The sequence below is a fragment of the Moschus berezovskii genome, chromosome 8 (genome assembly GCF_049115385.1).
Source record: "Moschus berezovskii isolate FMDL1 chromosome 8, NW_MosBer_1.0, whole genome shotgun sequence".
In the NCBI taxonomy this organism is placed as follows: Eukaryota; Metazoa; Chordata; class Mammalia; order Artiodactyla; family Moschidae; genus Moschus; species Moschus berezovskii.
In genome coordinates, this window is record NC_142467.1 from 20,489,484 (window position 1) to 20,503,043 (window position 13,560).

Sequence of the window (13,560 nt, forward strand, 5' to 3'; positions counted from 1 at the left end):
AAATTATTACTAGAATTCAGTATTTTTGCCACATACATACATATAGAGTAATTTGACATTTTTTGATAACAAAATAATACTTTTGGAAAATATCACCTTTTTTAATTCCGATCCTCAAAATGTAACAACTCTCTCAAGTTACAGCTTTCAAGATTATCAACACTGTGACTTAGTCCACTGAAAAGTCTAAAAATAAATATGCATAGTATTTGAAAATATCACTGAGATTTAAAAACTAAATTTAGGTCTTCATTTTTTGCTACTTCTTTATCCTGCCCTAGCTATATAACTACACTGGTCTCATTTCAGCCTAGGACTCATGCTTAAAAAGCACAAATTAGAAACAACCCCATATGTTTATCAACAGGAGAATGGATAAACAGCCATCTATTCAATGAAATGCTACCAGGCAATTAAAAAAAGCATCAACTACTCACGTGTCCAATCCAAAATTGTGTTGACCAAAAGAATCTAGACACAAAAACAATCTAGACACTCTATTTATAGGAAGTTCAAGAATCAGCAAAATGAGTCTTTCATGATAGAAACTAGAAAGCATTTTCGTCTGGGGAGGGTAAGGGACAAGAAGGAAACTTCTGTCTGATGGCAATGTTTAACACATTAATCCGAGTGGTTGTTAGGTTGATGTGTACATATTTTTAAAGTCACTGACTCATGCTCCTAAGATTTTTGTATTTTACTATTTATACCTCAGAGAATAAAAATATGTGAGGAAAAAGGTAGTTATAGAGGTATGAGAAAAACCTATTTAGTCCAATTTGTTCAAATATTTAATTTGCCTAATGTCTTTAAATACACTATGAAAAAGTCTTTTAAGAAAAAAAAATATAATAACAAGTTTAAAATATATAAAAAGTTAAATAAATAAAATTTAAAACACTTTTTTAAAAAGGAAAGCATGTGAATGTAAAGCAACAGAAAATTCATAAAATATTTCAAATTTGAATTCTTTTTATCTGTATCAAGATGTCCCTGAACAAATCAATTAAATGTTCTAAATTTCCAAAAACAAAAAAACTGGACATGTAAATAAATACGAATTCAAAAGTGTGTTGAAGGTTACACAAATTGATCATAAATAAAACTATTTAATTATTAGATGGACTGTTTTCCAGTGAAATATTTTAAAATATTTTAGATATTATACTTTATATACTTGGCTTAAAAATATCTTAAGCTAATACAATTAGTTGTTTTAAACCTCAACTGTGTTTTAAAAATAAAGCTTAGTAGCAGGAGCAGAAAATTATTACTATACAGAAAAAGAAGTTTCAGAAAGTGAACTTCTGCAAGTATAGTTCAATTTATGATTAATCCTAAATCTAGCATTCTTCTTCCAATAAGCTATTTTTGTTTTCATAAGATACTTGTTTCTCAAACAAGCTGTCTGAAGGAAGCAGCTGTATTTTGTTTAATGACAATGTGGCAAAAAGAATGACTACCTATGGCTTAATAACTGCAATGAAAGGCCTGGAGTTTCTTGTAGTTTATGATTTAAAGGCAATATAAAGTGAAGCATGGCATTTAAATATACTTAACATTCAAAGCACCAAAACACATATTTTCTTTGTTATTTGCACATTCCACAACTCTGTTAATGGAGCAAATTTCTCCAGCTGCATTCTATACAGTATAATCTATACTATACTATAATACAGTAGTAATATAGTCATTATCTTTACCTATCCCCTAACCTGGATTTTTTTTTTCTTTCTAGGATCAAGGGGGCTCCTCGAAGAGAAAATTATTGTGTAAATATTAATCATTCATTCTCATTAAAGGTTCATCCTGTACCTTGATACGAACACCTTCTTCTAAAACAACATAGCCTTTGGAAGGAGTCAGGTCTTTCGACTCCACTGAAGAATTTACTTCTGTCACAATGAACTGAACGGTCACAGTTCCAAACAGTCCTTGGGCAGGTTCACGAACAACGTACAATACTGCCATACTCTCCTGGACGTAGACAGTTGTCGGTTCTCGTAGGAAAAAGTGCTCACTGTTGTTAAACAACAGAACTCCAGGGCCATCGTCATTAGCAAGGATGGTAACGAAAGCTGTCAGAATAAAAATATTAAAACAATAAAGTAAAATAGAATGGGTTATAAATAATGGGAAGTATGTGGATACTTCATTGTAAACTAGGCCAATGCTTTTCTGCTGCTGCTGCTAAGTCGCTTCCAGTCGTGTCTGACTCTGTGCGACCCACAGACGGCAGCCCACCAGGCTCTGCTGACCCCGGAATTCTCCAGGCAAGAACACTGGAGTGGGTTGCCATTTCCTTCTCCAATGCATGAAAGTGAAAAGTGAAAGTGAAGTCGCTCAGCAGCCTACCAGGCTCCTCTGTCCATGGGATTTTCCAGGCAAGAGTACTGGAGTGGGTTGCCATTGCCTTCTCCGAATGCTTTTCTAGATCATCTTAAAAATAAATGTTAAAAGGCATTTAATGAAATTCTACACTCATTCATGATATAAATAAAAAGACTCAGTAATCTTGAGACAAAAGGCAGCTTCTTCAACGTGATAAAGTAATATCTCTCAGAAGCCAACAGAAAGTACTAAAGTTTAATGTTGAAACCTTAGAAGACAGTGATGCCTCTCATCACTGCTACTGTTCAGTACTGCCCTGGAGCTTCCAGCCAAGTAACAGGTATAAAAGCAACGGAAAGGAAGCGTCAGCATGCCACTATTTCCAGACATCGTGATTATCTTCTTCAAAAAGGCAAGAGAAAAAATATTAGAACTATTACAAGAGTTCAAAATATAAGCTAAGTAACCTTCAGAAATCAAGAGCTTTCTACCTTCCACTACCACTAATAATAATAACAGCCAAAACTGAGAACTTACAAATTGCTTAACCTACATTCTTAACTCATTTAATGCTCACAGTATCCCCGTGGAATGGATTCTATTATTATTCTCATTTCACAGAACTGATGATTGAAGCACAGAGAGGCAAGGTGTGGACATTCACAAGCCTGCATGTGGCAGGAATGGCTGTCAAAGCCAGAAAATCTGCTTCAGAGCATGCATTCTAAAAGATCATTATAACACCTTTATATATCAGATATGTGCTGTGCTGTGCTTAGTTGCTCAGTCGTGTCTAACTCTTTGTGACCCCATGGACTGCAGCCCGCCAGGCTCCTCTGTCCATGGGGATTGTCCAGGCAAGAATACTGGAGTGGGTTGTCATGCCCTCCTCCAGGGGATCTTCCCAACCCAGGGATTGAACCCAGGCTTCCCACATTACAGGTGGATTCTTTACCCTCTGAGTCACCAGGAAAGCCCAAGAATACTGAAGCGGGTAGTCTATCTCTTTTCCAGGGGATTTTCCTCACCCAGGAATCAAACCAGGGTCTCCTGCATTGTAGGTGGATGCATAATCATTCAAAAATATAATTACAAGGGACCTAGTTCATAATAGCAACAATACCTAGGAATCAAAGTAAAAAAGACTTACATGAAAAAAATTGCAAAATGTTAATGTGTGACTGTGGCAGATGGTGTCAATGCCCCACCATACCACAGGGCTCACTCAGGGGTGAAGAGAGGTGAGAGGAAGCTGTGCATAAATCATCAATTACCTATTATATTTTCCCCCAGCTCCAGTCCAGGAGAAGGATTTGTTAAAATCAGCTGAAATGCTTCATCTCCTTCTGGAATGTCATCATCAAGAATCATGATGTCAACACTTTTATACCTTTCTCCATTAGCGAAATGAAGAATCTGGTCCAAGAGGTAGAAGTAGGCAGTATTATATTTAAACACACTGAGTCATTTTTAAATGTTTGGAGATAAATACGACATACTGCTGAATGTGAAATAAGCTATTTACAGGACTTTTTCCTTACTTTTTCATGACCTTTTCTTTTTTTCAATTAAGTTTAAAAAGTAGTAGGAAGAAAGGAAACATTTGACTAAGCAATAAAAGGCAACAAGAGACAAGACAAAAAATATTTTCAAACACTAAAGGTGTTTCAGTAAAGTAAAACAAAGAAATGAAAGCAGTAACATTTTCAAGAAGCATAAGAAGCACTCTGGTAAGGTCATCTAATGATATAAATTCTTTAACACAATAATGTGTGTCCTCTAGTATCAAATATTGCAATTAGCAAATGTATAAAAAAAGTGAGTATCAAATATTACAACAAAATAATGAATGAAGTGAAATACAAAATAACCTTTAAAACAGTACTGAAAATTCAATCTATATAATTTACCAAAACAGTGAAGCGAGTTACTCCACGAGGTGGAACTCTTCAGCTCTAACTGACTGTGGAATGCAGAATAGTTTATTATCTCAAGATTAACTGATGTCCAGGCCCTAAATCGCTGTAACTGTCAATGAATTACCATTGGGGTAAAGGCGTAATCCAGCCCCAGCTGTGCTTCCAAATTCTGGGCATACACAAACAAGGAAACATGGCCAAGAGCCCCTGTCCTCCTCTGGGCTACCAATGTTAGGCTTCCTTGGGTTTCATTTACTTCAAACCTTTGATAAAGAGAAAACATTCATTTTTCCCTTACAAGCTTTTATTCACTAGATAGTAAAGAATCTGAAACTCAGTTAAGAGCTGTCACACAGCCTTGGCTTTACCTGCGCTGCTGCCATTCAATTATGCCTCGAGCACCATCATTCGCATCAATGATAATTTGGGCAGTCAAGCCCTCTGAATCTGAAAAAGCACAGAAACATATCTTTAAATAAGCAATAAAAAAGAGAACTATCTGATACAGAATTTAAAGACCGTACCTTTGGGATATAGAGGTATTGTCAACACTAATCAAAAGATGCTAAGATACAAACGCTTGGATGAGTAAGCAAGCTTTTGCTAACAAAAACCACTAACTCATAGAAATCTAATCAACTGAGAACAGGATAAAATAAGCAATTGGAATTATGGTTTTATTTCTATTATTTTAATCCATTTCAAGAGGAAAGGAAAATGGGATAGTTGCAAGAAGCAGAAACAAGAAGGAAAAACTGGGGAAAGAGGAAGTGCTGCAGAGAAAAACACAGGCACGAAAGAGAGGGAGAGATGGGGACAAACAGAAGCTGAGATGCGTGGGAAAGAAGGGGAAAGGTTAGGTGGATTAAAGACTAAGCTTAACGTAAATTTTCTAATCCCTTTTTATTCTGTATTCTGTTCACCAGGCTCAGTATGTTACCAATATCTGTTCTTCAGTCTTGAAATCGTAACTAACCTGGTTACTGTTTTGCTCTGCTTTTTAATATGTTTGATTTTTAGCTTCTAAATTTCAGAAGCTCCACCTTATTCTCGGATCCTTATGACAGCTGTCTAGGTGAAGAAGGGTAAAGAGAATGGCATTCTCTATGAGTCAGGAGATCAATAACATCGAGGAAGAATACAAAATCAGGATTTGTGACTAGAGGCTACAGGGCAGAGGCCCAGTCCCACCATTTCCTAGCTGTGTGATTGCAGCATGATTCCTACTTTCTCTTAGCCTCAGCTCCCTCATCTGTAAAATGGGCAAATATAACAGACGAATCTGCCTGTAGTGCAGGAGACCTGTGTTCGATCCCTGGCTCAGGAAGATCCCCTGGAGAAGGAAATGGTAACCCACTCCAGTGTTCTAGCCTGAAGAATCCCATGGACAGAGGAGCCTGGCAGGCTACAGTCCATGGGGTTCCAAAGTCAGACATGATTGGGTGACTAACATTACTACGACTACTCCTACTAAGGAATGACGGCCCTAATATACAAAACATTTGGAAATAAGATCATTAGAAAGCACTAACCCAAAGCTAAATTGTTCAAATTATCTCTGAGTACAGGGAAGATGATGTGCTCTGTGAGTTTTATTAGTGTGAACAATAATAACCTTGCAGTAATCGCTTGATATAAACAGTCGAGTCATTGGAATCATGTATTTCTTTTGCATAAAAAAGGAAACTTTCCAAATAATAAGTTAAAAAACTGATTATTCCCTTCTGCTACTTCCAAAGTTGTCACACTGAGCCTCAGAAGCAAGTGAGGAAGTCCCATTCCTCAGGCCACAGTTCAGGGCCATGCTTCTCCCCCTTAAACCGAGACTCATCTCCCCTCTGCCCAGAACACCTTCTAACCAAGGGATAGGGAGCAGGCTAACTCAGTGCTACTCACCACCACCCCCAACCAGGCCATCACATCTGAAAGTTTCCGAAAAACTTTCCAATACTGGATGTCCAAATCATGAACAGGAGTTTGTGTTTTAATGGGAAGAATTTATCTTTTTAAAGTAATCTACATAAATTTCTACTGAGGTTCAAGTTTTACCTTTCAGTCTGTAACGAATTAACTGAGTCTTTTCTAAAGCATGAAAGGAAAGAGATAAAAAGTCAAAACAGAAGCAGAGAACAGAACAAACAAACAAATGCTGTTCTTAATCTAAGAGAAAATAAAAACATCTGATAATCTGGAGATCTAATGAAAACAGCAAATTAAATTTTAAAAGGAAAATGACTTCATAAGAACTAATTCTATTTTGAAGATTACAAATTTTTTTACAAAATAATTGCAATGTTTAAAGAAGCATCACACAGTAATTCTTAAATGTCTTTATACTGTCCAATGCACACAACTACAATATATGAGGGTCTTTAAATCTAAAAGCTCACCATATTTTCACATATAGCTGAGATTAGCAAACTTCACAATGATCATTTCTGATTAAAAATTGAAGAAATTTTATTTCATTTGCAGTGAGTAAACAGAAACAGACAAACAAAAAAGGCCACCATACCTAATCTAGGAGGAAATGAAGTGAAAGGAGCCATGATAAGTTCCACATGAGTTAAATTCACAAGGAAATATTCTTCTAGTTCTGGTGTATCGTCCTGCAAAAATTCACCCATTAAATTCTCTACAATTATGCTCTCAAAGTAATTACCTCTCACAAGCTGCTTTTTGAAATTATCTTTTAAATATACATATTTAAATGGTATACAGAAAATATAAAAATCCAAACACAGAGTAGAAAAGATTTAAGTCAGAAAAAATAAACATGACCTAGCAATGATTTTTTTTGGATTTAACACCAAAAACAAAAGCAATAAAAGCAAAAATAAAAAGTGGAACTACATCAAACTGAAAAGCTTCCGCATAGCAGAAGAAAACATCAGCAAACGAAAAGGTAACCTATCAAATGGGAGAAAATATTTGCAAATCACAAAGATCCAAAATATACTTTAACAGTCGTATAAGTCAATAGCAAAACAACAAATAATCTGATTTAAAATGCAGAGGAATGGAATAGAAATTTTTCCAAGGAGGATATACAAATGGCTGACCTGTACATGAAAATGCACTCAAGGTCACTAACCATCATAGAAATGCAAGTCAAAACCACCATGAGACATCACCTCACACCTGTTAGAATGGCTATTATCAAAAAGATATCAGTGTTGGTGAGAATGTGGAGAAAGGGGACCCCTTTACCCTGTTGGTGAGAATGTAAACTGGTGCGGTCACTGTGCAAAACAACATGAAGGTTCCTGAGAAACTTAAAAATAGAACCACCAGCAATCGTACACCTGGGTATTTATCCAAAGAAAATGAAAAACAAATAATAAGAGATATATGCACTCCCATATTCATTACAGCATTATTCACAATGGCCAAGTTATAGAAACAACCTAAGTGTCCATCAACAGATGAAGGGGTAAGATGTGGTATATACAACAGAACATTATTCAGCCACAAGAAAGAAGGAAATCATTCATTTTGACAACAAAGATGGATCTTGAAGGCATTACGCTAAGTGAAATAAGCCAGACAAAGGAAGACATACAGTATGGTAGAACTTACATGTGGAATCTAAAAAAAAAAAAGAGTCATACTCATAAAACAGACACTAGAAAACTGGTTATCAGGGGCTAGGTGGGGGTGGGGATAGGGAAGGAATTGGTAAAAGACTACACACTCAGCTATAGATGACTAAGATCTGAGGATCTAAAGTAAAACATGGTGATTCCAGCTGACAACACCTTACTGTGTAACTGAAATTTGCTGGTAGTGTAGAACATGTATGTTCACACACACACACAAAGATAAACACATAAGGTTGATGGAGGTGTTAACTAGATATGCAGAATCCTTTCACAATGTAAATATAAATCAAATCAACACAATATACATTTTAACTATCTTCCAATTTTATATACTTTTTAAGATTTTACATAAGTTTAACACGCAGTATGGGTTAACTGTACTTCAATAAAGCTGAAATTAAAAAAAATAAAAAATAAAACTACTAAACTTCTTTACCTGATTATATGTTATTATGTTGAACCACATGAAATCATTTTATATTGATTTCAGTTTTTACCTGGACTAATACGTAAACCAATTATATAAATATACAAGCTTAATATTATTTTAAATATAATAAAAGATTCTAAATTGCTTTCATATCCAATTAAGAGTGAAGAATAGAATAACATGGTGGGAAAAACACAGGCTTTGTACTCAAAGAGACCTAATACAACATTTCTGTAATTTTAGGTGAGTTGTTAAAACTTTCAGCCTTCAATTCTTCCATCTTTTTTTTTTTTTGGCCACACCGGGAGTTCGTTGCTGCATGTGGGCTTTCTCTAGCTGTGGTGAGCAGCAGCCACCCTCTAGTTGCTATGACAGGCTTCTCATTGCAGAGGCTTCTCCTGCTGCAGAGCACAGGTTCCAGGGCTGGCAGGCTTTAGCAGTAGCGGCTCCTGGGCTCTAGAGCACAGACTGAGCCATCGTGGCGCACAGGTTTAGTTGTCCTGCAGCACGTGGGATCTTCCTGGAGCAGGGATCGAACCCATGTCCCCTGCATCAGCAGGCAGATGCTTAACCACTGGAACACCAGGGAAATCCAATTCCAATTTATAATGAGGGAAATAACAGCTACTTTGGGGACTTCCCTGGCGGCTCAGATGGTAAAGCGCCTGCCTACAATGCGGGAGACCCAGGTTCGATCCCTAGGTCAGGAAGATGCCTGGAGAAGGAAATGGCAATCCATTCCAGTGCTCTTGCCTGGAAAATCCCATGGAGCATTGTAGGCTGCAATGGGGTCGCAAAGAGTCAGACATGACTGAGCGACTTCACTTTCACTTTCTTTTTGGGGGGATATTGATTAAAAATATGTAAAGCTGGTTAAACATAATGCATCAGTTCAGTTCAGTCGCTCAGTCGTGTCCGACTCTTTGCGACCCCATGAATCACAGCACGCCAGGCCTCCCTGTCCATCACCAACTCCCGGAGTTCACTCAAACTCATGTCCATCGAGTCGGTGATGCCATCCAGCCATCTCATTCTCTGTCGTCCCTTTCTCCTCCCGCCCCCAATCCCTCCCAGCATCAGACTCTTTTCCAGTGAGTCAACTCGTCGCATGAGGTGGCCAAAGTATTGGAGTTTCAGCTTTAGCATCAGTCCTTCCAATGAACACCCAGGACTGATCTCCTTTAGAATGGACTGGTTGGATCTCCTTGCAGTCCAAGGGCCTCTCAAGAGTCTTCTCCAGCACCACAGTTCAAAAGCATCAATTCTTTGGCGCTCAGCTTTCTTCACAGTCCAACTCTCACATCCATACATGACCATGGGAAAAACCATAGCCTTGACTAGAGCAGATGCTTAACCACTGGACCACCAGGGGAAGTCCAATTCCATTTATAATGAGGGAATAACACCTACTTTGGGGATATTGATTAAAACAATGTAAAACTGGTTATACATAATGCATATGGAGTACCTGGCCTAGAGCGAGTCCCTACAGAGTGACAGATACTAGTGATGGTTAATTTTCATATAATACTATGACTAATGACTAATAAGGCAGGTGCTCAAAACAGGACTAGCAAAACCACCTCATAAGTAACTAGACAGCAATATTTACACAAAAATCCTATATATATATATATGAATACATAATATCAGTATATATACCTCTTCATTTTATTTAACGGAGATACGTTGCCACATGAAAAACTAAGAAAATACAAGTCACTGGCTCTGTCTTCTATAATACACGGACCAATGAATTATGGAATCAGTGATGTACAGGGACTGTCTCCCATTTACCCCCACTGTACCCCGTCCCCATGGACAACTCTCCCCGGTCTGTATATATCCCCCCGGCCTGGCTTATTTCTGCACATACAGACTTGTGGTCTTTTAATCTTGTGCTAATCTGAGAACAGAAAGGGCTAAAAAGACCTAGGCAGAAACAAAGGAAACTTTGAAATTCTGTGTTCATAGAACAAGACTCTGTAAACTAGACCTCTGAAAGGTGACTTTCTGCTTTAAAAACTAACGTATCTGAGGAATAATTTATTTTTATTGTTACATTAACAGATACTATATTTGAAAGAAGATCACCTTAAAGTTTCATCAAATCTTATGTCGTATGTCACAGACTGAAATAATATTACCTTTCATCTTACAGCTTTAGAATTCTCAAATTATTGTATTAGGTCAGAGTGTCATGGTAATCAACAAAACAAGAAATACTGACCTCAGATGGGAGATGGTTTAGTACTTATAATTTTGTAAATGTAAAAAGCTTCTGAGAAAATAAGGATTTTTAAGAAACAGAACCCCCAAAATACACAGTAATTGAAAATTCATTTTCTAAGGCAATATTCACTTTCTCTCTTCCTCCACCCTCTGCTTCACACAGTCATCTCCTACCCTCTCCATAGGTATTATTTTCATAAACCTCTTGGAAGTGAATTTATGTAGTTGAAACACCAGGTCCCAAAACAGCACAGGATTCTGCAATGTGAAATATCATTTAAAACACAATTTCAGTCACCAATGATTACTTTAAGCTTGACCATAATCACATCTTATACCATCTGCCTCTAGTGAGTTTCCTGCTATCTCTAATTTAACCAGTCTTAACAACTAAGATGCTGACCTACATGGCTTCACTGCGCCAATGAATCCTTCGGAGTAATCAAAATGCTCCTCTGGAACCTCTCAGGCCAATGCCATCTTAAAGGGGACTGCTCTAAAGAAATTTTCTTTATCAAAAGTTGTTTCTATAATAAAATACACAACAACAGATGACCCTATCTGGACAAGAACAGAATCCCTGTGTGGTTATAAAAAAGAAATCACAAAAAGAAATAAGCTGATTTAAAGGCACCAGAGCGTCTAATCAATTTCTACCTGTTACCTGGCTATTCACGTTTAGTGCAGCAACAGGAAAATAAGTGTTTTACCTCAAGGATAGTAATGTCGATGGCTCCTGCTGTTTCCCCTTCTTCTAAAATCAGAAAGCCAACGACAGAGACAAAGTCCACGTCTGGCTCAGCGAGGTTTCCTTCTGTTTGGTTCTTTCGACTCAACATGCCAGGAACTGTGGCATATGTGACATTAATTGCTCCTAATTGAATTGGATGGGAAAAGATTTCATAATTAAAATTAAAAAAAATAATAGGTTCAAGAGGGAGGGGATATAGGTATTCCTACGGCTGATTCCTGTTGCTGCATGACAGAAACCAACACAATACTGTAAAGCAAATATCCTTCAATTAAAAATAAATTAAAAAATAACATTACGAACTTTTTGACTTTCGTAAAAGCACCTCAGTAGCTGCACTGTTGGCCCCCAATTTTTCACCCCTTCCTATGTTTCTGGACTTTACCAGGTAATGGCTCAGGGATACCGCGCTGTGGGCAAGGTAGACCACCCCACCTCTAGGCTTTGAGTTCACTGTATGAATTATTTCGGCTGCCAGTGCAAAGACAGAGTGATTGGGTGCTAGTTCTGAGCCTGGACCTGATGGAGTCTACACGTTTTTGCCCTCAGTGCTTCTACTGGTGGCAGGAGAAGAATGAGAGGCATACTGGAATAGTCACCTCGGCCAAGCCCAGCTCAGTTAGTGGACCCATAGCCCACCCGCTATCACACGCCGCTGAGACTCCATGACTATTTATTGTATGGCATTTTGTGACACTAGATAGTACAATATTCAATTTTTTTTCCCCATTCCTGGTTTATTTTAGCAATGGCTTTCATCCACCCTAGTAGAATACTTAAAAAGCATCTGCCTGGAAATTCCATTCATTCTAGAGTAAAACAAACCTAGAGATCCAAATTCTCTGTTGATGAAAAGCTTAATTGTTGTGTTAGCCTCCTGGAGCAAAACAAATCTTGATGAAAGAGCAAAATTTAACACTCCATGTGGTTCATCACTGGCTTCTACGGTCAGAACAGCTGCATATCCTTGAGCGTCGAGCAGAGCAGCACCTGCTGGTGAAACTCCTAAGAAAGTCGGGAACCACAGGAAATCAAATGGTGATTTGACACTAACTGCTAAATACTTAAAATATAATCTCACTCTCTGAAACATAGTAAAGTAAGCAGAAAGTGGTTACTGTTCCTTCTCTAACAAATCTTTAGACTGACAAACAGAAGCTACCTTTTACTTTTCTTCTTCTTAGGTAGTAAATCATGATTCTTTTTTGCTTGACCAATTATTGTTATTAGTTGCTGTACTGGTCATTTGAATTACAGAAAGTGATCAGAAACTGAGGAAAATACCCAGATAACTTACACAAATTACTAAATCTAATTTATCCCATATAACTGATCCAGAATCCAAATTGGGAGTTGGTGATGGACAGGGAGACCTGGTGTGCTGTGGTTCATGGGGCTGCAAAGAATCAGACACAACTGAGCGACTGAACTGAACTGAGTATGAAATTAACTTCATCAAATTCTACCTTTGGAGATGTATTTTATTCCATAGGAAATACTTCGCAAAACTTCTAGAGTTTTTAACTGAATCTATAAAGATAAGTATTTTCATGCTGAGCTGATTTGTTTGGATCTAAACTGTTACAGGGCAGATGATATTTAAAGTAACATTTTTTAAATCGGTATCTACCTAATCATTAAATATAGATAGCAACTATCATTTTTGTGAAAATAACATACCAGAAAAATAACAATTAAATTCTGCATTACCTTGTGTCCTGACATCAAACAGAATGACCTGGTATACTTCTTTCTCCTCAGGAATATTGTCATCCAACAAATGCACAGATATTGTTTTACTCAATGACCCCTGTATCAAACACAAAGAAATTCATCCCTCTCCTGTCACTGAGAACAAACTATCTTCTACTTTTATTGTCTTTATAAACCGTGCACCCAAACATATTTTCACTTAAAGTGTTCTGTGGCTTAAAAAAATAAATTACGTAAGAAAAGAAAAAAACCATTGACTCCTAGGAAGATAGGCTTAAAGTAGATAGGGAACAAACTGGAAGATTTTGAGTGCTGAGTTAATGTATGTAGATCTTATCTAAAAAGCAATGTAGGACTACTAAAAATTCCAGACAATGCAATAAGTTGGAGAGATTTCCATGGCAGTGGCGAATGGGAAAAACTGGAGTATGGAAAACAAGACCAGTGTTGTAAGGAAACCAGTTAATAGAAGTCAAATGTAGTAATCAGAGCAGAAGGTTATAGAGGTTTGGCTTAATATTTAGGCAGTGGAAATGAAGAGAAAAAGAGTCAAACATGTCATCAGACAAGAATTCCTATTGA

At 37.2% G+C, this 13,560-nt stretch overlaps 1 protein-coding gene across 1 annotated transcript in view; it reads right to left on the minus strand.

Moving 5' to 3' along the window:
* The window catches only part of ADGRV1 (adhesion G protein-coupled receptor V1), a 549,332-nt gene that overhangs the window by 405,902 nt on the left and 129,870 nt on the right, over positions 1 to 13,560 (minus strand). Inside the window, exons 36-43 of the mRNA XM_088838471.1 lie at positions 12,976 to 13,075; positions 12,091 to 12,270; positions 11,225 to 11,388; positions 6,766 to 6,859; positions 4,619 to 4,697; positions 4,375 to 4,513; positions 3,606 to 3,747; positions 1,816 to 2,078 (exon numbers count right to left, since the gene is read on the minus strand). Of these exons, the coding sequence (XP_088694597.1) occupies positions 1,816 to 2,078; positions 3,606 to 3,747; positions 4,375 to 4,513; positions 4,619 to 4,697; positions 6,766 to 6,859; positions 11,225 to 11,388; positions 12,091 to 12,270; positions 12,976 to 13,075 (1,161 nt within the window). The remainder of the gene's footprint in view (positions 1 to 1,815; positions 2,079 to 3,605; positions 3,748 to 4,374; positions 4,514 to 4,618; positions 4,698 to 6,765; positions 6,860 to 11,224; positions 11,389 to 12,090; positions 12,271 to 12,975; positions 13,076 to 13,560) is intronic.